Raw genomic sequence first — 25,306 nt, 5'->3', positions numbered from 1 at the left:
GCAAAAAAACTTTTGCTTCAGGGAAAAAAAAAAGATGGCAAAATATTGGGAGTAAATTTTGTAAGTTTCAGTGAGACATAGGGCTCAACTGAGTTGCTTTTTTGGCATTTTTTTTACCAAATGTAAAGCTAATACTAGTATCTTGCTGGGATAAGCTAAAGTAGGTACTACTTAGCAATGAGTTTTAGCACTTAATTAGCATTTAGCACCATTGCCATGTTACGAAAAGAGGGAAGAAGCAAATTTGAGCTATGTAGGTGATAAAAGAAGAGTAGTTGGAAGAGAAATGTGCTCATTTATTTGAGCTGAAGAGGAAAGGCCAATCTTTTGGTGTATAGCTCTTTCTCCCGAGCAGTCTATCAGGTGCCAGCTGGTTCTGCCTACAGTAGATAGTTTGGTTTGTGCCGCTGTTCCGGACGCTGCTGATAATGCAGGTGACAACATGCAGAATACGGCATGTCCGTACAAGTAAACATCCACCCTTTTCATGCGCCTGTGCAAAACAGGCAGCAATGCTTTCGATTACACCTAAAAACTATCTGGGAAACTATCTGCTCAAAATGCAGATACTAGGAGCATTTTGCCTTGCGTATTGTGCTTTTACCCTCACAATAATATTTAAGTGATTATATCCTTGGTTTGTTCAGGTTTTGTGATGTATATTTAAGAATACCCCATTTACCAGATGAGTATAAAAAATCTTCTTTCTTTCTTTTTAAAGCCTCTTATTAGTAATGTGGATAATAATATGAAGGCAATTCTGAAATAAGTTTGAGGTATTTTTTTTCTTTTTCTCTTCTCTCTTCCCGCCACTTTCCTAATTTTTAGCATTATATGAATATGACAGAGAATGTGAATCCAGAATTTAATCCTGCATGTGGCAGCATTGTACCTTGCTTTTAGGAAATCTGTTAATGTTTCAAGCAACTTTCTGGGGTGTAATGAAAACAAAATTGATGGCCGGGATGCCTGCAAATAGCTCTGAGTTTGGTATAACACAGAGCTATTGTATTTCTAGTGGGAGAGAGAGGTTTCCCCCTGTCAGAAAATCAGACGCTTAATTGCTCTTCAGGGAAGTAACTGGATGTTTGGATCTCTCTTAAGTGTTCTCTTAAATTTCCTGCTTCGGATTCCGTCCAAGGCAGCCTGGAAGCCCTGATGTCCAGAGCAGATTCCCAGAAGCAGAGCAGAAAACTTGTTGAGCTTTGCCCAGGTTTTAGGAGATGACTGTTAAAGCAGATGTGTTTTGTGACAATGTCTGTTTTGGCAAACAAGGATTTCACTGGGACAACACACAGCAGGCTCTCTGCAGAATATATATTGTAACTGGCTGGGGTGAAAAATTTCATGTGTGTCTTTTAGCTGTCCTTTGCTAATGTTCTTTGTTTTGTTCTGTTTCTTTCATAACAAAGCTGTGTTAAACTCAAACATTTTCAAATAACTGCAACTTAACAAGTTACCCCTCATCACCCCAGCTATGTCCACTCTTCCTTTGTGGGGTATGTTTTCTTAAATGGCTTCATATTTTACACGTGCTAAGTGTGCATGTAGTTATTGTGGCATAACTGCCATGAGTAGTTTATTATAGAGCTATAGTAAGTCTGGCTTATCTTTGAGCCCTGAACATCTGCTTTTCTTCCAGAGCGAACTAAAGGTCACCTTGTCCTAGAGAAAATGAAATACAAATTAGTTTACCTGTGCTTTGCCTGGACCATGTATAATCCTGTGCAGTTTCCTCATTATCCCATTTGGGAGCCCTTTGTTCTGATTGCTTGTGAGGTTAGGTACAACGTACTTGATAGACCACACAAGCAGTTTGTTAAAGTTTCTCTGCCATATAGTTGTGTCAGCACAAGAATGCCAACATTTCTTTATCCTCACTGCAGTCCTGGCCCAATTTCTTTGTTCACTACCAACTTGTCCGCGTCTGAAGGATTTACATCCTTATTACAGATTTTGTCTGAAGGCTGATGGTTCTTAGGGGTTTTGCATAGAAAGCTGTACGATCACGATGCCTGCTACTAGTCACCTTCCCCAATAAGAAACAGTTCTGTAAGCCTTTTGGCCAATTTCTTCTGAGTTTAACGGGGTGGCTTCATTTTTATTCGAAGAAAACTCCAGAGGAATCACAGAGGAGAGGTGGGTTATGAAATCCTCAGCCACAGGGAAAAAAATCAGGAGTTCACACCCAGTTTGATTTGGCTTCCTTTCCCACAGAACACAAAAAAGCTGGAGATCATACCTCCTTGTCCTGCTGCTTGAGAAATAATTTGTCTCTTTAAATCTTCTGGTTCAGTAAAATTCAGTTGCAAAACAAAAGCCAGTTTGTGTGTAGCTACGGAAGAGCCTGCAGTTACAATCTGTCTCAACTCCTTTTGTGGGGCCCAGTTGCCTGTCATTGAACAAATTATTGTGATTTTTTTGTTCCTTTTTGTCTGCACATAACCGCTAGTAGTATTGTTAGCCTTCAAAGTGAGCTGTTTGTATGGCTTTTTGTAACTGGGAGCTGACAGGATGGAGTCTGCTCTAGGGCTAGTAAGGTCTTTTTTTTTTTTTTTTTTTCCTTGGAAGATTTGTTGTATTATGACACGCTTTAAATTTTTATCTTAAATATTTATAGCCTATCTAGACATGTGTGATCTGAAAGATGCAACAGGAAGGCAGGTGAGAGGAGTACATGAGGCATTGTGTATGTTTTCAGACACACAGATTCGCCTGCTCAGGTTCTACGCCCTGGTTTTTCTTTTTCCACATTCCCTCTCCCATTTTTTTGTCTTCTCTGCTGGGGTATGTATAGTGAGTCCTTCTTTACTTTTCTGTTTCTTCCCTCTTTCTTCTGTGGCACAAGAAGAAAAAGTGCTCGGGCTTCTGAGAAGCTGGATTAAACACATGAATATGACAAAATCGCTTGTCACCTCTGTCAGCCTGTAATGCTTTTTGGCCTCTTGGTCACAGAGCAGGCATGTGTTATTCATGAGCCAGAGAAATCTCAGACTGTCCGCGTTTCTACTGACTGCTAATTCTCTAAGTTTCAGGAGAAGAAATTGTTTGGCTAAGGAGGCGGGACACAATCTCGTATTATAAATTTTGTCTGTGTGGAAGATAATATCTCTCTGATCAGTTAAGTATGTACATATGATCTTGGTGTCGGAGCCCTTTTTGTGAGCTCAGATGGAGTTAGGTAATTAAAATAAACCTTTAGAAACTCTTAGCTTTTTGAGAAGTTTCAGGTGAAAAGTATTTTTAAATCTTTAATTTTTTTTTCTCTTACTGGAAAAAGTATGTTTCAGGTCGTCATTAAATTCACAGAAGGTGTGAAGCCAGATGCTTCTTCCCTCTTTTGGACCACATTTTGTAGCTTCTTTAGCAGCTTTACCTCTGCAAGGCATGGAGTTTTCTGTTTATATTTCCACAAATGGAGCTGTTGGATGTGTACGTTTATATTGGTCCAGAGATAAATTCAGTCATCTTCGTGTCGATGTTTCTTATTGAATTATTGGCACAAGAAGAGTTCACTGTAGACCAGTTTTATCTTGTTGGGGCTCAGTCTGTCACTAATTCATCATACTTATTAAAGAAGAAACACTGGGAAGAGCAAAAGGAAAGATAAGACTGTTTGTCTTAAAAGTAGTGTAGTCCCACAAGGGAATAGAGATGATGATGCATTGTCAGCTTAAAACAGTGCAGTCATTTAAAAAAATGTTTAAGCTTATTTAAGCATGATGCATTACCGTGTAACGTGCTGTTAAATGTGGGCAGTTGAGTTGGGATGACTTCATGGGTGCTGTACTTGCTTTCCTATAAATTCAGGCAAGGATAGGCTATTAATTCAAAATTATAAATAGAAAATGGACAAATTTATATGAAAAGGGCTTTTTTAATGGGAATTGTTATCAAGCTTTCAGGCATTAGGAAGGGGAGGGAAGCCTATATAGATGTATTGCTAAGACGGTTGTTTTGCATGGGAGCTTTTCATAGCGTACCTAGGTGTGCTTAAAGCTTCTTGTTCTGTGCCAGCAAATCTGGGCTACTAAAGAGATAGCTGTGAGTTTATCTAGAAGGCTGAAATTTTGTTTCCATTAATGTGATCCCATTGACTTAACAAATAGAGTAGGAAAGGCCTGTTTCTAACAACAGCCTCTCATCTCTCTTGCTATAAACTATGTAAGATTAACTTTTTTTTTCTTATTAAATTACTGGAAAGCAGACTGTCTTGATTGCTAATGAAATGCAATAGCATGCTGCCTTGTTCTTATTCAAGCTCTACCCTCCAGGAGTCAGAACAGCTATAACCTGAGACCAGGCTTTAAATTTCATTTAGAGCTCTATTGGGTAGAATTATATTGATGTAAAAGAAGACGTTTCTGCAAAATTGTAGGCTGTTACCGGTTAAATTAATTGCGAGTGGAGAACTGCACTTTAAAGAATACATCTCTTTTCTTTAAATGGACTTTAAAATATATCTGTAGTTCTATTTCTAAACTACCTGTAGTGTAACACAGTCTACTGAAGAGTAAAATCCCTGCAGAGGGATTTGTGAGAATCTGCAGCAAATCAAGACAATCTGCATTACAATACTCTTATTTTCTACGGAGTAGTCTCTCCCAGGAAAACCTCCACTCTCTCATGTTGATCACCAGTGTAACACACATGGTAGTATATTTGTCTTTATTAAGAACAAAATACCGCCCTAAAATTGAGTTTCAGTACCTCTGAAGGGAAAGTAAGGTTTTTTGATTATACTGGGGAAGGGCGGCGAGGATTTGAATTTCGGTATTGTAAAGATTCAAAATCTCTGGTAATGCAGCCTCAGTTCTTCGTGGGGCTTTATGCTTAAGGTTTAAGCATGTAATGGCAGTAACCTGTTCGTCTGCTGTGTATAATTGAAGATACCAGACATTATTGTATACAGCTGCTTTGATGGGATTTGTTGGCTTTCTGCAGATAATGCTAACCTCGGGTCTTTTTTTTTTTTTTTTAAATGGAGATTTCCAGAGTTCCCATCTATTAAAAGGGGAGACGTTGCTGAACGACTCTCCGGCTTGCACTGGATAAATTTCAGAAGAATGTATTTCCAGTAGGACATGATCTTTCAGCCATTTTCTTTTTTCAGCCACAAACTAACCAGTAATAATCTCACCTCGATGCTCTCAGATCTCGTCTGTCTCCTCTCAGGAGCTGTCTAGGTTATGCTGTATTGAGAATTTGGTAGTCTTCCGCACACACACCCCCTTTCTTTTTTTTTTTCCTGCTTAGTGTATTTCATAGGGGAAACACAGGAGGGAAGAGGAGAAAATGGACTCCTTCCTTATTTGTATTTAAAACTGTTGCTTAAAACAGTGTTTAGAAAATAATAATAATAATAAGACAGAATAAAAATATTAACTTAAAAATTAGTCTTTAATCCCACAGCTAAAAGAAGTAGTTTCAAAACTCCAGTTTCCCCTCTTGGTGAAGTACCTGTCTTCCACTGTTTACAGTAATTTGTAACACTGGGAATATTTGCGACTGGGATAGTTATTATAATTACTAAAAGCTTGTCTTCCAGCTTGAATTTGGACTGAAGTTGTGAAAGACTTTACCACTCTTTTCGCTTGAAACCTAGTTTTATCCGGTTAATTTACAGTTTTTTCATTGGGCTTTCAGCTCTGCCAGATGTCCCTAAATACAATTGAGATTTAAGTGGGTATGCAAAACATTTGGTGCAGAGAACTGGAATATCTTTGTCAATCTGGTTTGGTTTTGTGTTTCTTGTCATGTAAAAGAATTTGTTGTCTACCCACAATTTTTTTCCAAATAGTGAAAAAAAAAAATCCACCCCAACTTTAATCCAAGTCAGCTCACTGTGAAGTATTTTAACGTCTGCCATGATTATAAGATTGTAGGTCTTAACGTACTTGTTCAACTGCTAAAAGTTGTATACCTTATTTTCAAATCTTCACAGTTATAACCAGTTTGAATTAATGAATTCTATTCATTACATGACGTTTGAGTGTAAATTTTCCTCTTGTTGGTAAGAATGAGTGATGTCACAATGGAATTAACAAGACTTAGAATTTTATGTTTTCTTTAAGATTTCCAGTATTTTCTCATGCTACAATTGTGCAAATTGAAAAATCCTAAAGTTGGTCTATTTACATATCTCGCTGTCTTGCTTTTCGTGTGTAGAGGAGATGCCACCATTAGAGGAGATGCATTTGGGTTCTGGTGCTCTTACAGAAAATATCCAGTGACATCCTGTATGTTCGGTTGTGGGTATAACTTTGGTATTTTGTTTGAAAGCTCACATTGTTAATTTGTAGTGTCTTGGAGGCTGTATGGAAAGTCTTACATGCTGCTGTGCCTAATGCTAGGAGTAATGTAGATATTAATGTTTATAGTGATGTTGCAAATGGAAAGCATTATTTAAACGAGGATGATCAGAGGGCTGGAGCACCTCTCCTATGAGGACAGACTGAGAGTGTTGGGGTTGTTCAGCCTGGAGAAAAGAAGGCTCCGAGGAGACCTTATAGTGGCCTACCAGTATCTTAAGGGGGCTACAAGAAAGCTGGGGAGGGACTTTTTAGGATGTCGGGTAATGGTAGGACTAGAGGGAATGGATTAAAACTAGAGATGGGTCGGTTCAGACTGGACGTGAGGAAGAAGTTCTTCACCATGAGGGTGGTGAGACACTGGAACAGGTTGCCCAGAGAGGGGGTGGAAGCCCCATCCCTGGAGGTGTTCAAGGCCGGGCTGGGTGGGGCTCTGAGCAACCTGATCCAGTGGGAGGTGTCCCTGCCCAGGGCAGGGGGGTTGGAACTGGATGATCTTTAAGGTCCCTTCCAACCCCGACAATACAATGATTCTATGAAATATTAAGGTAGTAATGACAGTCAGAAGAGATAAAGGATAGGTTAATTTCTTCTCTTTGACTTCACTAGAGCTTTGGTTTAGTACATCTCGATTGAAACAGTGTTAGCAATATTTGGATGAGTTGTTTCTTTTGGAGTAATAGTTATTCATACTCAAGTATCACAAAGAGCAAACAGAACCTGTACTGATGACATGATTTAGTAGCGTTGGGAGTATGCGTCATGCAGCGTCCACAGCTTGATTCATTTCCTAGTCTTGCCGTTGCCATACTGAGTGCTCAGCCTGTGTTTAAGTGCAATTTTTTTAGGATAGAAATTGATATATAGAAGGAGCCTGTGAGGGAGACAAACCAACCCTGCAGTCCCAGGAGTAAAGACTTAATAGTATGGAGAATATTGTGCTTGAAATCAAGAGAGCCATCTCACCCGCACTAAGTGGTTAAAAACTAGGTGTAACAGTAGAGCAATTTCAGAAAAGACGGTCATGGTACACAGGTATATGTTTTAATGCATATGGACTAATCGGTGTTCTTACGCTTTTAGGCCATGAATATATTGGTTCCCTTCATGTTTAAATACGCAGTGGACAACCTCAACCAGGTATCTGGGAACGTACTCAACCTCAGCGCGGCTCCAAATACAGTGGCAACGGTGGCAACGGCTGTTCTCATTGGCTGTAAGTGGCGTTCCCAAATCTGCTGGCGAGTGGTAACGTTCCCCGATAAGAGAATGGGATAGAGGGAGAGCTGCTGCCCTGTGCGCTGCGGAGCATCTCGGGTGGTTATTTCGTAGTCCTGTGTTGATGTCTGCTTCTGATGTTCTGTGACCTTGCTTCTGGTATTCCAATTAAAAAAAAAAGAAATAATGCCTATAGAAATGATTGTTGATTATAAATCCTACCCTTTCTTATAACCAGCTGCAAAAGAAACTGATTTAAAGTGTGTGCACAATGCCTTATAAATGAAAAATAGCATAAAGTTTTGGACCAATTAAGTATAAATTACATTTGAACTAAAAATGTTGAAAATATATAAAGAATGAATCTAATGTAATTTCATGCATGAAGGGACGTTGGAAATATAATTATTTTCATTTTTGTAAACTTTTCATCTTTTTTTAGATGGTATCTCAAGAGCTGGGGCGGCGTTATTTAATGAAGCTAGAAATGCAGTATTTGGGAAAGTAGCTCAAAATTCAATCAGAAGGATAGCAAAGAATGTTTTCCTGCATCTTCATAACCTGGATTTGGCGTTCCATCTAAGTAGGCAAACCGGAGCTCTGTCAAAAACCATCGACAGAGGAACAAGAGGCATCAGTTTTGTTCTTAGCGCTTTAGTATTCAATCTGGGACCTACCATGTTTGAAGTGGCACTGGTCAGTGGAATTCTGGTAAGCGTCGTTTACTCATGAGTTGGAATTGTCTCATTTAGGAATAATACACTGATTTTTCTTTTACCAAAGTCTGCTGGGTATTAACAATAATAATTGAATTTACAATGTGGTTGTGAAAGCAACTACTGTAAAGGAGAGCAAGCCATAATTTTCAAATACTGGTTACTTTAAATTGGCTTATTTGAAATTATTTTCACATGTAGCACCTGTCTTCAGCCAGTGATATTTATGTTGATAGTTTTTAATGTTTTTCTTCAGAATTGTTGAAAAAAATGAGACCAGGAAAGTAAACTATGCACCTAAGTGTCAAATATATTTGGGTAAATACTGAGAAAGCAGAATATAAATGTTCGGGAATGTTGTGTCTTTATTGTGATGAGGACAGAGGAAGGAGCGATTACTGGCTCTCTTCTGTACGCTGGTCTTTTCTTACCCAGAACTTAAAAGTGAAAATTATCTTTTTGGAAAATAGGCTTCTCCATCTTGCAGGTTTTAAGCTTAATAAGCTCAATTTTAAACTTTTCTTTTATAAATCACACTTACTGTCTTTGAAGTCAGGATCTTTGGATATTTATACGCTAAAATCTAAATCCTGATTATGTAGCTTAGACTAAATTAAAAGCAAGAATCTTGCTTTGTTTATTACCCTTCTTTTTAGAAGGACTTAATTAAACTTGAATGTACCAATATGTAACAATACTTTTGAGTTTATGCCTGTACTTAGTCAAGCTGTTCTGAGCAGGGAGTGTGTAGGGAGGGACAGTCAGAGTTCTCGTCTCAGGCTAAGCTATCAATTTTGAGGCAACAGTAAAGTTTTGAAAATTATTATGACTCTTTTTATTTTAAACAGTATTACAAATGTGGTGCAGAGTTTGCTTTAGTAACTCTGGGGACACTGGGAGCCTATGCAGCATTCACGATAGGAATTACGCAGTGGAGGTAAGGCATGCCGTCGGGTTCGTCGGAGTACTTGGTGTTGCCTCAGCCTGAACTCTTGACTGTATTAAGCCTTTTTTTTCCAGGACTAAGTTTCGAATAGAAATGAACAAAGCAGATAACGATGCAGGTAATGCTGCAATTGACTCGCTACTAAATTATGAAACTGTGAAGGTAAGACCAGTTGTTACTACTCGGCTCTTTGTCTTGCTTCTGTCAGCCTAGGGAAAGCGAGTCATTCATCTTCTACAGGGCTACATATTTGGAGCAATAGCATATTTTTAAAACATTATTCATTTGAAGAGTACTATGTGATATTGACAGAGTAGCATGAAAGTTGTTAGTTGGGCTGGAAAAAATCTATTTGCTAATAGAGCGAGAAGTTTCTTTCATGACTAAATCGCTTTGGCCATCAGTTTCTGCAAAATGTAAACTTAAGAGTCTTGAAGAAGCCTCTCTTCACTTGTTTGCAAAATTGTCTTCTGAATGTTGGCCTGCAACGTACTGTCTTCTCAGATGACCATGTGTACTGTTTTCATTACCTGTTGGGGTTTGTAGCACTCCATTGCAACGTTTGCATGAAAGAACAGGTCTCTCTTGGTTCTTCTGCCGCTACTGTTAAAAAGCCCTGTGGACAGCTTTGACGTTGTCCAGGCTCCTGCTTATTTTATGTTTCTTTTAATTGGAGACCTAGAACTGGAAAGATAAGCCATGGAGTTATCTGTGAAGAAGGACCCAGAAGCAGACATTGTGTGAGAAGTACTGTTCTAGAGAATTTGTCATCACACACAGTAACAGGGATGTTCTAGGGCATAGCGGACAGTAATTTTTTCTTCTTTTTAGTATCTAGTGGCAGCTGGTGTTTGGTTTTGACGTTAATTGGGTAGAAGTTCTGCAAGACAGACACCCAGTGTTACTAGAACACAAGTGTGGTGGGGATCTCCATAATGTGTCCCCAGAACCTGCTGGGGGTTTGCTGATGGTTTTTGTCTTCACACACTGATCTTTTATCTTCTTTTCTCTTTCATTGTTAGAAGTGTTGAAGAGGGGCTGTGTGTGTATCTGTGCATGCAGTATGGTTATACTGAATTTTATAACGAGTTAAACATGCAGGGTAGGATGCTTGAGAATGTGACAGTTGTTATTTTTGTGTATATCACAGTATTTCAATAATGAAAAATATGAAGCCCAACGGTATGACGAATTCTTGAAGAGATATGAAAATGCCTCCCTGAAGACTACCTCTACTTTAGCTCTGCTGAACTTTGGGCAGAGTGCTATATTTAGCATTGGCTTAACGGCCATCATGGTGCTTGCTAGCCAGGGCATTGTTGCAGGTAAGTCATCTGTCTATAAGCTGAAAATTACTCTCCTTTACCTTAATTCATCCATAATAGAGGTGTTAATTTTAATTAACTTATGATTAATGTGATAGTAGTTCGTTTTGAGAGTTTTTGCTTGTGAGTTTGGGGTATTTCTGTTTCTTGGAGTATTATTAATTGCATTTTATATATACACATATAGCAGTTACTAGTATGATTTCATTAGAAACATTTTGAAAGTTCAGTAGTTAGAGAAAGGTCCTAAGAAAATGTCACTTAGGGAAGCTTCTGTTGAGGGATTGTGAAAGACACTTACATAAATACAAATACTTCTGTGGACCTTCTACAAAGATCCTTTCTTTATACCCTTCTTCCTTCCCCTGTTGGCAAGATTCAGAGCGTTTCCCCAATGTGTATATACCCATGTGCTGTCTCCGGTAGTTTTATTACCAGTGTTCTTCACTTTCCTTAGATTAATAATGGCACATTATTAAAGAAACTGTTTCCATATGTTAGAGTTTTTCATCTATGTTTTGTCTAATTTACTACACAAAGTAAAGCCTGCTTGTTTAGGAAGACACAGTGCAAACACCAAATACAGTAGATGAATGCAGTATTGGGATGAGGCTCAGCTAAAGTAAGGTGGTTTTTAGGGTAAAAATAGTGGTGCTATGAACACTGTTAGCATCCGGATGTGTTTGAAGGCTCGACCTCTATATCATGTTGTCTCTCTTGCGTCTCCTTTGCTCTTTTTGAGAGATGCCAGAACAGGGAAGAGTTAATCTGTGAATGGATAAATCAGTAGGTGCAGATTATGGCCACCCTTCAGAAAATTTAGAGCGGCCTTTTAGCAGGATGGTAGAAATATGGCTTTAAATCATCTTTCCGGACCTGTTTCAGCTGAACTGACCCAGCACTTACCTTTACCTAGTGTGTCATCCTGAGCGTTCCCTTCATCAGCGTATTTGATGTTAAGCTGCCCAGAGGTTCTCACTATGTGTTTTAGCAGCTCTGATGTACATAGTATGAAAGTCCTCTCTCTTGATCGGGACAATTTCTGTCATTTAGATTTGTCTATAATTGCACTTAAGATTGTCTTTCCTGGTTCTTGCTTCCATATATTAGTTCCTTCCCTTATAACTTATTTAGGCCCCTTTATGTTTCTTTCTGTGGAATTTACAACTTTACAATCATGTTTTCCATTAATTTCCTGATATGCTGCTTGTCTTACTGCTTATACTGCTGTTATAGCTTTTTTATTTTTTAGTGAAATCCACACAAACATTGCCATTTGTTTCGGGCACCTTCCTATATAAAATCTGATCTTCTGGGAATGAGTTTTGTTTACTATTTACACATCTGGGTTTAGAAATGGGATAAAAGAAATTAGACTTGATTGATTATTTTTTTTTAAATCTTTTGGTGCTTCCTAACAAGACAACCCTTCAAGTCTCCTTATTCTCTCACATCCGTTTTGTCTTAAGGCAGCCTTTCTGTTGGAGATCTAGTAATGGTGAATGGATTGCTGTTCCAGCTTTCTCTTCCCCTAAACTTCCTGGGAACAGTATACAGAGAGACAAGACAAGCACTTATAGATATGAATACCTTGTTTACACTTCTCAGTGTAGATACCAAAATTAAAGTAAGTAGTAGCTCGTTTTCCTAAAGTATCTGGGTATTTAATAGGGCTGTTTTCTGGCAATGCCATTATTTCACCCTGTCTGTTACCTTCCAGGTTTAATTTCTATTCAAGAAAGAGATGTCATGTAAGGGTGCTGTTCTGCCTCCTCTTTAAGTGCAGTTAGTGCAATAGCAGCTGCTTTTTTTCTTGCAGAACCTTTTAGTGACAGCAAAAGTTGCTTCACAGAAGCTGTATTTGTACTGAGATTCTCTTATTTAAGTATTCATGCCTTGTGCTTGAATTTTTATTTGTAATTAATGATGCAGAATTTATTACTGCAAAAGAAGTTGTGAAGCAGAGTGTATATTGCAGAAATTGTTACCTTCTTTGGGCAAAAGAAGGAACAAACCAGTTTCACTGGTGTGGCAGATTATTGTTATTTTCAGCATATCCAGGCTGGAGTGTCTGTTTGCCTTTTTCTGAGCTGAGAAATGGACTGTTCAGCTTGTTGAACTGCTTGAGATACCTTCTGGGCAGCATATAAAGTGACACTCTTCTTTTAATAGGACAAAGAGCTGGCTCCGCCCCTGCAGATCACACCACAAACGGCTGCCATCGCCTTTGATAATGTGCATTTTGAATACCTTGAGGGGCAGAAAGTCCTTGCTGGAGTCTCTTTTGAAGTCCCTGCAGGAAAGAAAGTGGCCATTGTAGGAGGTAGTGGGTCAGGGTGGGTAAATGGACTAAATATGCCAATCAATGATGTAGAATTTTATTTCTTCAGTGCATTTGTTCTTTTTTTTTTTCACTCTTTTAAATTTTTTTTTTGCATCAGTTCTGTTTGGAGATTGTAAATGATAAAGCAGGAACCTAACATTAACTTCAATTCTTTTCAATTTCAGGAAAAGCACAATTGTGAGATTATTATTTCGTTTCTATGAACCTCAAAAAGGAAATATTTATGTTGCTGGACAGAACATACAAGATATCAGTTTGGAAAGTCTGAGAAAGGCAATAGGAGTTGTACCTCAGGTATGCTGTGTTTCGTTCTCGGTATTCTGACACTGTGGTTCAGTGAAGGCCAATCCAAACGCAATGATACTGCCTACTTCCTTTGAAAGTCTGCTTTTTTTTATTTTATCCCCCAGGAAATGTTATGTTCTCCTGTGCATCATCATATAGATCCAATTTCTGAAATGTGTTTAAGCCTCTTCATGAGAAACTGCCTCCAGCTTTAAGTGATTTAGCTTTATAGTTGATTACCACCCATAATGAGTTAGCAAAGTGGTAAAAGTATGCATGACATATATGTATTTAGGACACAAAATGTATGAATCCCATTTTTGGGAAAAGATATTTCCCCAAATACTTTTACCTTCAGGCTTTGTAGAAAAATAAAATATAATTCTGTATTGATTTCTTTCATGGGCTGGGGACAGTTTTAAAACTATTGTTCGTGGTTTCTTGTTTAAATTATTCTTTCTGTAAATGCAGGATGCTGTTCTCTTCCACAATACTATCTATTATAATCTGCTCTACGGCAATATCGGTGCAACGCCAGAACAGGTATATGCAGTAGCAAAGTTGGCAGGAATCCACGATGCTATTCTTCGAATGCCGAATGGTTACAACACTCAGGTTGGTGAACGAGGACTCAAGCTCTCAGGTAGGTTCTTAAGTACACAAGGTCTTCGTATCCCTTTTGCTACCTCAAAGTTCAGTGTGTAGTTTGTTTCTCAATCAGACTGGCTTTTAGCTTATTTACACCATAACATAATTGTAAGGCTAAATATTAATACAAACATCTGTAGTTTAAGGCAACAAAATATTTAAAGGAATGTATTTTCAGGGGAAAGCATTAAATGAATTGATAGGTAAGCATGTAGATGCATCTGAATAAAAATGATCTTTCTCATAACCTATTTGGGTAGTGGAATGTGTGTGAATAAAATTGGAAACTTTATGTATGTGTGCTTTGTATGGAGGATGTGAGAGGCTTACATACACACACAGAATTTCCAAATTTGTGTCCATAAATCAAAACTCGTAACAGCTAAAAATGGTGGTTTGTTTTTGCTGTTGATAGCAAGTAAGGCAATGGGGTGTGTTGTTGCAGCGGGGTCGTTTTGGACCCTGTTCACATTGAAAGGGCCTTTGTGTCTTAGGTGTTCCCTACCCATGAATTGTGTAAGAAACAACATGAAAATGGTGTCTGCCTATCTGCAAGCTATGGATTTGTATTACACAACCTTGACACGGAAACAAAACCAGTGTGAGTTTAGGTTCTCCAAGTCCCTTCGTATTTGGGTATGCACTCTGTAAAAGAGAAAACTGTTCTAGACTAGAAAGACAGTATCGTGGCAGGAGCCAGGCATTGCTAGGCATGCCAGCCTTTCGGGGCCACTCTAACAGAAAATTCTCTTTACTCCTTCTTCTCTACAGCTGTCTAATATTAAAATTACATGCACTTGTTCGCAGGGAAGATGATGCTCGAAAGCAAATGTTCTTCCTGTGGCAGAGTTGTGAGATGAGGGATCACGTGGAAAGTGGGATATGCCTGAATCATTTCCCATGTCCTTTTCCTGTTTTTTCTTATTGAGGGGACATAGGATTTTAAAAATACGGAGTTTACATCTAAATTTTTAGGTAGTAGCTAGATTCCACTGGAATGCTTTTAGTTGCATATCTCTTAGGTTAAGGTTCCATTGAGACAAAGCTAACAATGATATCCATCGCATAAATGTCACACTTATAAATGTGCGTTGAATGAAGCAAAAATGAAATTACTGTTTGGGTTGAAGGATGTATTATTATTATTAGGTTATTGTATTACATTTTAAATAAGTCTTTATCTTCTTATAGTTCTTACAGCTTTTTAATAGATACTTGATGCAAAATAAAATGGGATGCTCATTTAATGACGTTTCCCCATTTAGTTCACTGGTGGGTTTGGTTCCCCTCCTTGGTGGATATTATGAGAAGTAGAAGGTGCATTTGCAAAGTTCATTAAAAGCGTCTCCTCTTGTCTTTTTTTGAAAAAGCAAAACACACTATGGTTTTGCTTAAAATTGCTAGCTAATACAAGCGGCGGTGGGACGCGGTTTTTCATATTGGTTTGGTGTCTTTTTCCTAATACAGTCTTAAAGGTGTCTAGATAAGTGTGAGGTCACTGGAAATATTTGGTAGGACTTTGATAAGGTTGGTGGCATAACGCTGAATTGCGTGCAGAGAGTGGCAGTGGAGAAACTGCAGCACAAACACAACTGAACTGCGGCTCTGCCTGAGGAGAGGCGACATCAGTCCTGGATACAAGGCCTTACTGTTTGGCAAACTCTAAACGTGTGTGACAGAGCTTAATTTTCTTCCAGTCTGACTCTGTGTACAAGACACCACTTATCGGTCAGAGCAGAGAACAGGTCAGCTGTTTCCATTTGCAGGTGGGATGGAGTGGTACATGGCACTGCTCTACTCCCTCGGGAATGAGGCATGGCCCTACCGGAGAGAGAAACTTACCTCGGTGAGTTTGGAAACTTCAGGGTGCTGAAGGTAGCTTGAGAATGGTACTGAGATGTAGGGATCTTTGGGGGATGTGGGGGTGCAGGGGGTCGGGCAGAGATGACACCTGTCGCAAAGTCGCCAAGCTGTGGGCGGTATTTCTTGCTGTGCAGCCACTGGAGTGAGGAGTCCTGGTCTCTTTGATACAGAGGATCAGAGGTTACATTCTGTATCCAGGACATGTGTGCAGGAGGAAGCATGTGGATGTGCAAAAGAGGAATACAGAGAAGGTTAGAAGGGAAATAAATTATGTGAAGCACAAATCTGAGTGAGTGAGTAGAAGATAGAAAATTAGGTACTGGCAGAACTACAGAGAACCGTGATAATGATGAAAGATTTCTCTTGTGCTGCCCGTCTCCCCAAACTAGTAATTTCTAGAAAGAGGATTTGACTAACAATAGGTTTGAAATGTCTTGACGTTTACAGGAGAATAGAATGGTTTGGGTTGGAAGGGACCTTTTAAAGATTATCTAGACCAACCCTCCTGCCCTGAGCAGGGGCATCTTTCACTAGATCAGGTTGCTGAAAGCAGTAGCCTGAGGTTTAAATTGGATATTAAGAATTTCTTCACGGAGAGAGTTATAGAGCATTGGAACAGGCTGCCGGGCGAAGTGGTGGAGTTGCCATCTCTGGAGGTATTTAAAAGATGAGTAGACATGGTGCTGAGAGACACGGTTTAGTGGTGGGCTTGGCAGTGTTAGGTTAATGGTTGAACTACACAATCTTGAAGGTCTTTTCCAATCTAAATGATTCTGTGTCCCATTCTAAATCTGGAGAAGTGTGTGGGCATGTTGGAGTTTCCTTATGACCTCGAGACTCCTTCAATGGAGCCCTTCTGAAAATGGGATGTGCCTTTACTCCATCCTTTATTTTGTGCTACCACTCTGATGGTGATAAGCACCCATCTAACAGTGCTTTAACAAAAGGGTGTTTAGAAAGTGAAGGGAAGCGTGTTCTTTTCCTGTGTTGCCTGTTCTTAAAGAAAAGAGTATGGAAAATACTTCTCAGGAGAAAGACACTGGATTTCTGAGATAATAGAAAAAGTGCTCAGTGGGCATCTGCCATTTGAAGTAGCAACTTCAGTTTCTTGTTTTCAGCAAATTAGAGGAGTATTGGCAAACAATAGCAATAAACAAGCTCCAGCGGTGTTTACAGTTGGTACAGGAGTGTTTGGCTGATGCTCTCGGAAATGTCTGTTCACCTTGGGCTTCCTCAAATTGCGCATGGAATTGATCTTAAATGCAGTTGTGTGCTCAGCTCTTGGAGAACTTGATTCTGTGTGCTTTTGTTTGCAGGTGCCAGTTCGTGGGTGTAGGTTGCAGTGTGGAGCTAATGTGTCCGCTGTGTCCTGTGTGCTTTTCCGAGATCAACATTTTCCTTGATAATTATAGCTGTAATGGCCAGAAATGCTTTAGTTGTTTAATGGATTGGAGATGTCAAATGCATATCTCTGAGTTCCTTCAGTAGCTCTGTAAAAATACAGCATCTGTTACTTTAAATCTCTTCAGTTTTCTGAATAGTAAAATGCCTCCCTAAATTGTTATAAAGGTATATATTAGATTCATTTCTGAATTGGTTTAATTATTATTTTTTTTAAGTTGGGTGAGGCTTCTTATACTTCTAGTCTACAAAAATAGCACTTGGTCTTGTTTAAATAATATGTTGCGGGAGAGAGAAAGAGGAGTGAAAGCTCTGTGACTTTGTGGTCCTCTTTGGAATCCGGGCATTTTATGTGAAAAAGCGAGGTTTTCTGGACCACTGACGTGGTGGGTGTCTCAGTGAAAGGCACAATGGCGATTAACGTGGGTCCCGCGTGTGTGAATGCTGGTAGTGACGTGTGGGGCCAGTAAAGGCTGTGATCTTCATATGGGGCCCTGGTTCTGTGAATAGTTAAATCTGTTGAGCGCAACAAATAGTTAGTTTAAAAAAAAAACATAAGTAAATTGGATTCTCCCTGTATGCAAAAAAATCGGTATATTATGGATTCCTTCCAGTAAATGAACAGTTTATTTCTTTGAGCGCTGACATTGGAAAACTATATGGTAGAAGTGCTGTCTTGATGCTTTAAAACTGGTGGATTTTTTTTTTTATAATTGGCAAGAACATTAGTACAAACAAAACTCCACGGTGGCAGTGCAGTAGCGTGGATAACAAGCCTCAGTATCCAAGTTTCTCTCCCCTCGTGTGGTTTTCTTTGCTCGTGTGGTACGAAAACAGACATAAGCAAGTCTTAATTGCAGTGAGAGCTTCATCAATTTAAATGGCGAAGTAAGCGTTAGTGCAATTCTTACTGGTCTCAGTGATTGATTCCTCAAGAGTAAATAATGAAAAATAAGCTGTTTTGGCTTTGTCAAGTAGAATCCATTTCAGAGTTTGCTCATAGATGTGTAATAGACAGAGCTTTCGTGAACGAAACGATTAACATGCTGCTATCCTGAATATGAATGAACATGAAACAAGTCAATATGTTACAAATGTGAGGAAAGACCTTGGATTTTGTTATTGTAGTGTGTCTTTCAAACACGGATATTGTCAAGCTGTGAGGTTTTTGAACATGTTTTAAAGGAGAGAGAGAGTATATTAAAATAGACTGAGTAAATTGTACAATTCTAATTGCTACTGAGTTCTGCCAAAGAGAGTTTAAAATTTGAACTGCAGCATTTTAATCAGCCTTTTAAATGGTTTATTAAAGCATGGTCTCTCCTGATAGGAATGGAACATTAACAAGAATATAATGGTATTAAATGGAGTGTTTTGAAGTCTTGAATAAAACAAAGGAGGACAAGTGCACAAATGTGAAACGTTTGCATTGCGTACCAAATGTTTAGCAGATTTTAGGTTCTCGGATGCACCTGTTTTCCTGCCTGTAAAAGTTGTCCAAAGTTATTCTTGAGTAGATGTTGGCTGGAAGAATTGTGAAGGAAGGAAAGTAGTCTGAAAGTTTGTTACGTCAGAAACCACCAGGCAGTAGATTGCAGAATGAAGGTGCTTTGAAAACCACTGAATTACCATATTAATTGTGTTCTTCAACGCAATTTGCCGGTTAAAGCTGTTACATATGGACACTAGACCTGGGCTGTTGTGGAGTGGAAAGTCAGACGAATTTCAAGGAGAGACCTGAAGGAAAAGTATGTGTGTGCAAGGGGTGCGTGTGCAAGCGGCATGGACAGAGTGTTATTTATTTGCACGAGAGAGAGCAGGATGAATGGATGCAAAGTTGCTGTACGGGGCAGAGCTTACACCAGGGAAATGAGCTCCTACTCCCTGGTGCGAAGGGCGAGTTACTGCACATCGGCCTCGGTTACCTGCTCTTCCCTTGGAGCGTATACGAAATAGTTCTTTGTCCCTTTCTGAAAGGATAAGCAATCTTGAGTCGCTTCAGATTTACCAGGGAGCAGAAACTTGTGTGATATCTTATGTCACATGTACAGACTTTTAGCATTAGCAACTATGATGTATATTAAAAATAAAAGAAAAAAAAAAAAGAACCAACCCCCCAAACAGTAATGTCTACAGTTGAATTGAGAATATCACAATTTAACTTTGTCTTTTTTTTCCTTTCCCCCCATTCAGGAGGAGAAAAGCAGAGAGTTGCAATTGCTAGAGCAATGCTAAAGGAGCCACCTATTTTTCTCTATGATGAAGCCACATCATCTTTAGATTCAATTACAGAAGAGGTAAATCGGGATTAAAAAAATGTAAAAGTTAAGTGGTGTGATGATGTCTGATTCTGATGCTTTTTCCTTGTTCTTTTCCTCTCAGAAAGAATTCTGTTCTCTTTGCCAGATATGGCTATCATGTGTTTTCCTGCTATTATTATTAAGAGATCCTATGTCTAAGCCCTCTCCCTGAAGGCCAGAGCAGAGATCCTGAGTCTCTGTCTACCTTGAGGCATAATGAAGAATATCAGCCCTGTCCCTGGGTTCTGTCTTACATTCTTGAGGTCCCGTTCACCATTAACTGTTCGTCTCTTGAAGCTGTTGCAAATACCTCATGCAGCCGTGAAGCGTGAAGCTTTCCAGTCCACTTTAAAAGGCATTTAGGTGACATCTAGCATTCATTAAAAATGTCTTATAAATAACTGTGACATAATGCACAACAGAAAACTTCGTGTTTGCTGTACAGCGTTTTTCTGAGATGCAAATCAGGCAGGTGTAACCTGCGATGCTGGGATTAATTTGGCTTCGTTTCACAGGAAGGGCTGTGAAACATCCGAGCGCTGTGACCTAAATGTCGTGACACCAGCCCAGTGACTGCATCAGGCTTCAGAACTGCATCTCTGCTTAAACACAAAACTCTCAGCGCCAGCAGTAATTTCACAAACTAATGTCAGCAAAAAATAGAGCTGGGGCTATGTTTGTGTTCACTTATGCAGATTATTGAGCGAATTTATTGACCTGTAATCACTAAATTACTTTCACTTTCCAGATACAAAGAAATCAGAGTAGAGACTGTACATCTATAGAGTAGAGCATTCAAATGTAGCCCAGCTTCCTCCTCGGACCAGAACAGTTCATAACACGCGCAATTCTACTTGGATTCTTTCTGTCTTTTGTTTTGCTGTATTTATTGCAAGAAGCATAAGCAAAGCTGAAAGTTTCACAGCGAAACTGCGCTTTAAAGACAGCAGATGAAAATGAGTCCTTTCCACAAAAGCATGTCTGGTAATCGCAATGTTTTCTGACCAAGGCAAGTGTTTTTCAGGAAAATATTCACTTATTGTAGTGAGGGCACAAATTCCCGATTAGCGCTGCTTGCACCTGGATGCAGTTTGGGAAGGTGGAAGGCAGCTCACAAAGGAAGCGGTGGATAGGTAGAGAATTCCCAGGATTGCTTTCACTTTATGTTCCACATTGGCATGATATTTTTTCTTTACCTTTCATCGATTGGAAAGTATTATTACGGAATTCTATTTTCACATGCCTTTGCTGCTGTTGATGTTGCTTTTGTAGAATGGCTGCCCAGGGAAGTTTTTCCTGAAGTCAACTAACACTTCTCTTCCTTTATCCCTTGGGATATCTGCATTATTCTATGAATAAAAGGGGGGTTTTGCAGTTTGAGGACTGTATCAGAGCCACAGATATTTCATGCTTGGGATTCTTCTGTAGATACTTGTAGCTGTTTCTTTTTGTGAAGCTGTAGCAGTACTGGAGATGTTTCTCAGAACTTATTTACGGTAATTTGCATATTTCCAGACAGCATTTTATTTCTCCTCATACCACTGAGGAGCATGTAAGAGTGTGTTTTTTCTTCTCTATTTTAATCTTGCAGAACATTCTCAATGCCATGAGGGACATGGTGAAGCACCGGACATCGGTTTTCATCGCTCACAGGTTGTCGACAGTAGTTGACGCCGATGAAATCATTGTGCTGGATCAGGTGAGGGCATCACCCCGCCATGTGTCGCTTCCACGTAATGTCAGTGTTTGTTTCAGAGAGTCCCTGTGTTCGTTTGAAATATTACACTCCCACCAAGCTACCGAAGGCTTTTCTTAGGAAATGAACCATGTTAGAAAATTCTAACCCAAGTGTTGCCTTTTATATATTTCTCTTTGCAACTAACAGTTTATCAGTTGCAGAAACTTGCATGCGCAACTCTTTTATGTTGTATTTTCACTTCATTTGCACAGTTCATTTAACTACATGTTCTTTATGTGGATTATGACAAATTTCACTTGATGCTCTGGGCCTGGTTTAATGTTGCATGTTTTTTATCTGGTTTATTACGTGCTTCTCTCAGCTTAGGTTTCCTAATGTGTTCCCCCAATTTATGCTTCATTCTCGCTACTCAGTGAGTGTCTGTCTTTCCCATACATCCATTGGTTTTTTTTCTTTCAACGGAAAGAGAGAGGACAGCACGTTCTGTTTCCATGCAGATAAAGCTGTTGTAGGATTGTTCAATATAATTATGCTATAAATCTGAACACCATTCTCTATTGCACCCGTAGAAAAGTGTGATTGTTCCCTTTCTGTGCGCTTCTCATAAGAAAAAGAAGAAAAGTTTCAACATTTGATTTACTAAATCACTCTTCAGCTCTCACCTCATATTCAGTCTGTCCTAAGTCCATTTCTTTCTCTATTAGCCATATCTGGCTATAGATTTAAAATAAACAAATGTCCTTATTATAACTTCATAGATACTCTTTTAGCTGATAATGCTGAAAATATAGTGCTCTCATCTGCTGATAATAGATGTTAAATTTATCTCTGCGTTTGTTTTTTTCAGTTGCTATTTATATCTTTGTGATCATAGGTGTATTTAGTGACTAAAATATGCATCTCTAAAAGAAAATAAATTATTCCTACAGTACATTAAATGATTTCATGGGGAATTAGAACAAAATCCTATGAAATGGTGACATTCATCTTTGCTATACAAATCTCAGCTTTGTATGAATCTCAAAATGAAGTAGTGGAATAAATCACTCGTAGTGCTCTGTGGAGTTTTTATTTGTTTTAGATCTGCTTGTTTTTTCAGCTTTTGCTGAAAAATCATTTCCTAAGGTGTATCCTTTATGTAACTGCATGTTAAAACATCTTGCAAATGTGTTCTAACATGATAGAAGGCAATCTGCGACTCTTTGTTTTCGACGCAAGTTTTCACAGCTTACTAAGGGTGTGTTTTGTGTTACAGCGTAACTGTTAAATTAAAAATAAAAGCACAACCTAAAACTGTAAACCAGCTCGGGCGCTCGCTTTCATGAATGATGTTGGTGTAATAGGGATTGTGAATGAGTTGAGGCAGCGTGGTGCATCGCTTTCGCTGCCCGGCTGCTTCGGGAGGCGTCGCTGACGTCTTGCTCAGCAGAAAGTTGCCTCTTCTCGTCGCAGCGTGATTGAGCGCCGTGTGAGCAGCCCGAGAAATACGGCTCAGTAGCGGAGATGAGACAAGATGATTGTGACTGGTTTTGCTTAGCAATGGAAATAATGGCATCACAATTTCAGTACTTTTGCCCAGGTAAAATCAGAGTAACTCTTGAGTGAATAAAGCCCCATTGTATTAATGATATTGATCTTAGTGCTGTGAAGCTGAACAGAGAAGTTACATGTTTGATGATTGTTCAAGAGTTATTAAAAAAAGAAAAAGGCCATAATTCAACAGCTTAGCCTCTACTACAATGAACCGTCTAAATTAACCACTTAGTTTTTAAATAAATTCCGCAGCGATGTTGGTCAGGTGTATGTTTGTTCAGATTCCACCAGCACGACTGATAATAGAAGTGACAAGATCTAATTTTTTTCCCAGCATGTTCATCAGCAGCTGTCACAAGGAGGTAGATTTAATTGTAGATCAGAATTTAGAACTAATATAAAATCCGTGTAGTTGTCCGTATAATGCTGTCTTTTCCCAAAAGAGAGAATAGCTGGAGAAGGAATACATTATTTTAATTTGAGGGCCGTGAATGGAAATGTGTACCTCAAAGTAAGCCGATGAGCCTGGTGTTTGAAGAGAGGCAGCGTTTCGCTGTCTGTGGGGTTTGGGTTGGCCTCTCCCGCTCTTCCTTCCCCTTTCCACAAGGAAAGTCCATAAATTGTCTTTGCTCTTGAGGACAGCACGGGTGAACTGAGCTGCTCACGCAATTGCAATGACACAAGTTGCTGATCACCCATCTAAAAGCACAATTTACACTAATTGTTTTTAGGATTTCATTTTAAATGTGTTCTTTGCTTATCTAGTACAAATCCCTCTCTGTGTGCTCTTTTCTTTTAGCTTCTTTAGTGTAAGCGTGTTTGTTAGCACCCAAAGACATGTTTGTTCTGGTACGTTCATGTGACTTTTGCACCAGTAGTTTAACACCTTGTTCCTCATACAGAGGTCTATATTTATTTCAAATAACTATTCCAGTTCAGGTAGTAAAACTTCCATGTTGGTGGGCTTAAATTTTGTCCACGTGGCCAAAAGGCATCAACGTTTTCATCTATGTAAGGCTGAGAAGAACACAGCTCCGTGTTTTCAGCTTGCAGCGGAACACAATTCAGCGCGTCACACATCCAGTCTTCCCTTGCTGTCCCAAGCTCCTTCTCATTAATAATTGCTGTGTTCTGTAATGCAAAACTGTGGCTCGTATATTGGCAACATTTGTATTCCTAAAGATCTGGTAATACCGATTACTGACTTCCTCCCCTTCTTTTCCAGGGTAAAGTTGTGGAACGCGGTAGACACGCAGACCTCCTTGCGAGTCCTAACAATCTCTACTACGAAATGTGGCACACGCAGAGCAGCAAAGTACTAAATAGCCACAACAATCCAAATTGGGAAGAGAGAAATAATCGGATGTCCAAAGAGGAGGAAAGGAAGAAACTAGAAGAAGAAGTTATGAACAGCGTGAAAGGCTGTGGAAACTGTTCGTGCTAAGTGTGATCCTGGATTAATCTTCTAGAACAGGTTAAAACTGCACAAGATTACAATGACACGCAGCTCTTGTTTCTAAAAAACTTTCAGCATTCAAAAACTTCCTGGGTTTTGCAGTTTTTGGGTTTTACATTTCTCAGAGGGACATAATTTCAACCAAAGGAGTTCTATTTTTACATCTTTAGAAATCTCTATTATTCAGTGGCATCTGCAAGAGCTGAGCTTTTTCAAAAACTTTAAACTTCTCAACTGAGAGTGTAATTTATGGCAATTTTAGGCATTGGTAAGTTCTCCTGGTAGTCGCTTGAGGTGGATTATTCGATTGTAAACAGATTTGTCCTTGGTTTATCTTATTTCTCATCGTTAATGATTGATAAATATGTCATGTTTTAATTGCAATTGGGCTAATTTTGAACTCATTTGCTAGTGAGGAAGATGCAATTTTAAATTCTTCAGTGCAGTTCTGGTTTAAAACATTCTTCCTTGTAAAGAATAAGAAAAGCCTCAACAAAATATTAGAGGTTTCTAATAGCAAACTAAATATTGGAATTACCTGTTTCACCCTGCAAAAACACCTTTCACCCGGGACTATCAGGAAATGTATTGGTATTATTCTAAAAAAAACCCTAACAGTATTTTTAAGAGCTTGCAAAAATCTGGAATTGACAAAATATTGTGTGACTTCACAGAAAACATCAAAAATGTTATATGTAAATATGAAGAATCGGAAGTTTCCCTTAAATGAAAAAAAACCTCCAAGTTCAGGATTCTGTGTCCTCAACATCTGCTGTAGTAGTCAAAGCGGAATACAGTCACTTTTTCTATTTCAGTCATGGACTTAGGGAGCAATTAAGATTCAATAAAGACTTCCATAAATTTCTATTATGTCATTAATGTATGAGAAGATGACCTGGATAATGTTGAAAGCATTGCTATAATAATCTCCTCATCTCAATAGTCAAAACTTCTTCAGTGTCAAGAATCCTCAGTCGCTGTGATTTGCAGGACATTACGGGTGCATTGGGTTTGCCTGGGCAGGTTTTGCTAGTGGGGGGGCTGCAGGGGTGGCTTCTGTGAGAAGATGCCAGAAGATTCCCCCATGTCTTACGGAGCCGATGTCACCTGGCTCCAAGATGGACCCGCAGCTGGCCAAGGCCAAACCCATGAGCAGTGGTGGTAGTGCCTCTGGGGTAACATTCTTAAGAAGGGGGGGAAAAACTGCTGGGGAACAGCAGCCAGGAGAGAGGATTGAGAACGTGTGAGAGGAGCAGCTCTG

At 39.2% G+C, this 25,306-nt stretch overlaps 1 protein-coding gene across 1 annotated transcript in view; it reads left to right on the top strand.

The window, feature by feature from the left end:
* ABCB7 (ATP binding cassette subfamily B member 7) overlaps positions 1–24,910 on the top strand; it is a 41,623-nt gene extending 16,713 nt beyond the window's left edge. Inside the window, exons 5-16 of the mRNA XM_063345691.1 lie at positions 7,395–7,527; positions 7,972–8,240; positions 9,094–9,182; positions 9,266–9,353; positions 10,342–10,516; positions 11,986–12,143; positions 12,689–12,852; positions 13,025–13,154; positions 13,617–13,788; positions 19,251–19,354; positions 20,949–21,056; positions 23,815–24,910. Coding sequence (XP_063201761.1) covers positions 7,395–7,527; positions 7,972–8,240; positions 9,094–9,182; positions 9,266–9,353; positions 10,342–10,516; positions 11,986–12,143; positions 12,689–12,852; positions 13,025–13,154; positions 13,617–13,788; positions 19,251–19,354; positions 20,949–21,056; positions 23,815–24,033 — 1,809 coding nt within the window. The 3' untranslated portion in view covers positions 24,034–24,910. The remainder of the gene's footprint in view (positions 1–7,394; positions 7,528–7,971; positions 8,241–9,093; positions 9,183–9,265; positions 9,354–10,341; positions 10,517–11,985; positions 12,144–12,688; positions 12,853–13,024; positions 13,155–13,616; positions 13,789–19,250; positions 19,355–20,948; positions 21,057–23,814) is intronic.
* The last annotated feature ends 396 nt before the right edge of the window (positions 24,911–25,306 follow it).

This window comes from Chroicocephalus ridibundus, chromosome 9, assembly GCF_963924245.1.
Source record: "Chroicocephalus ridibundus chromosome 9, bChrRid1.1, whole genome shotgun sequence".
In the NCBI taxonomy this organism is placed as follows: Eukaryota; Metazoa; Chordata; class Aves; order Charadriiformes; family Laridae; genus Chroicocephalus; species Chroicocephalus ridibundus.
This window is presented reverse-complemented; position numbering and strand designations above follow the sequence as displayed.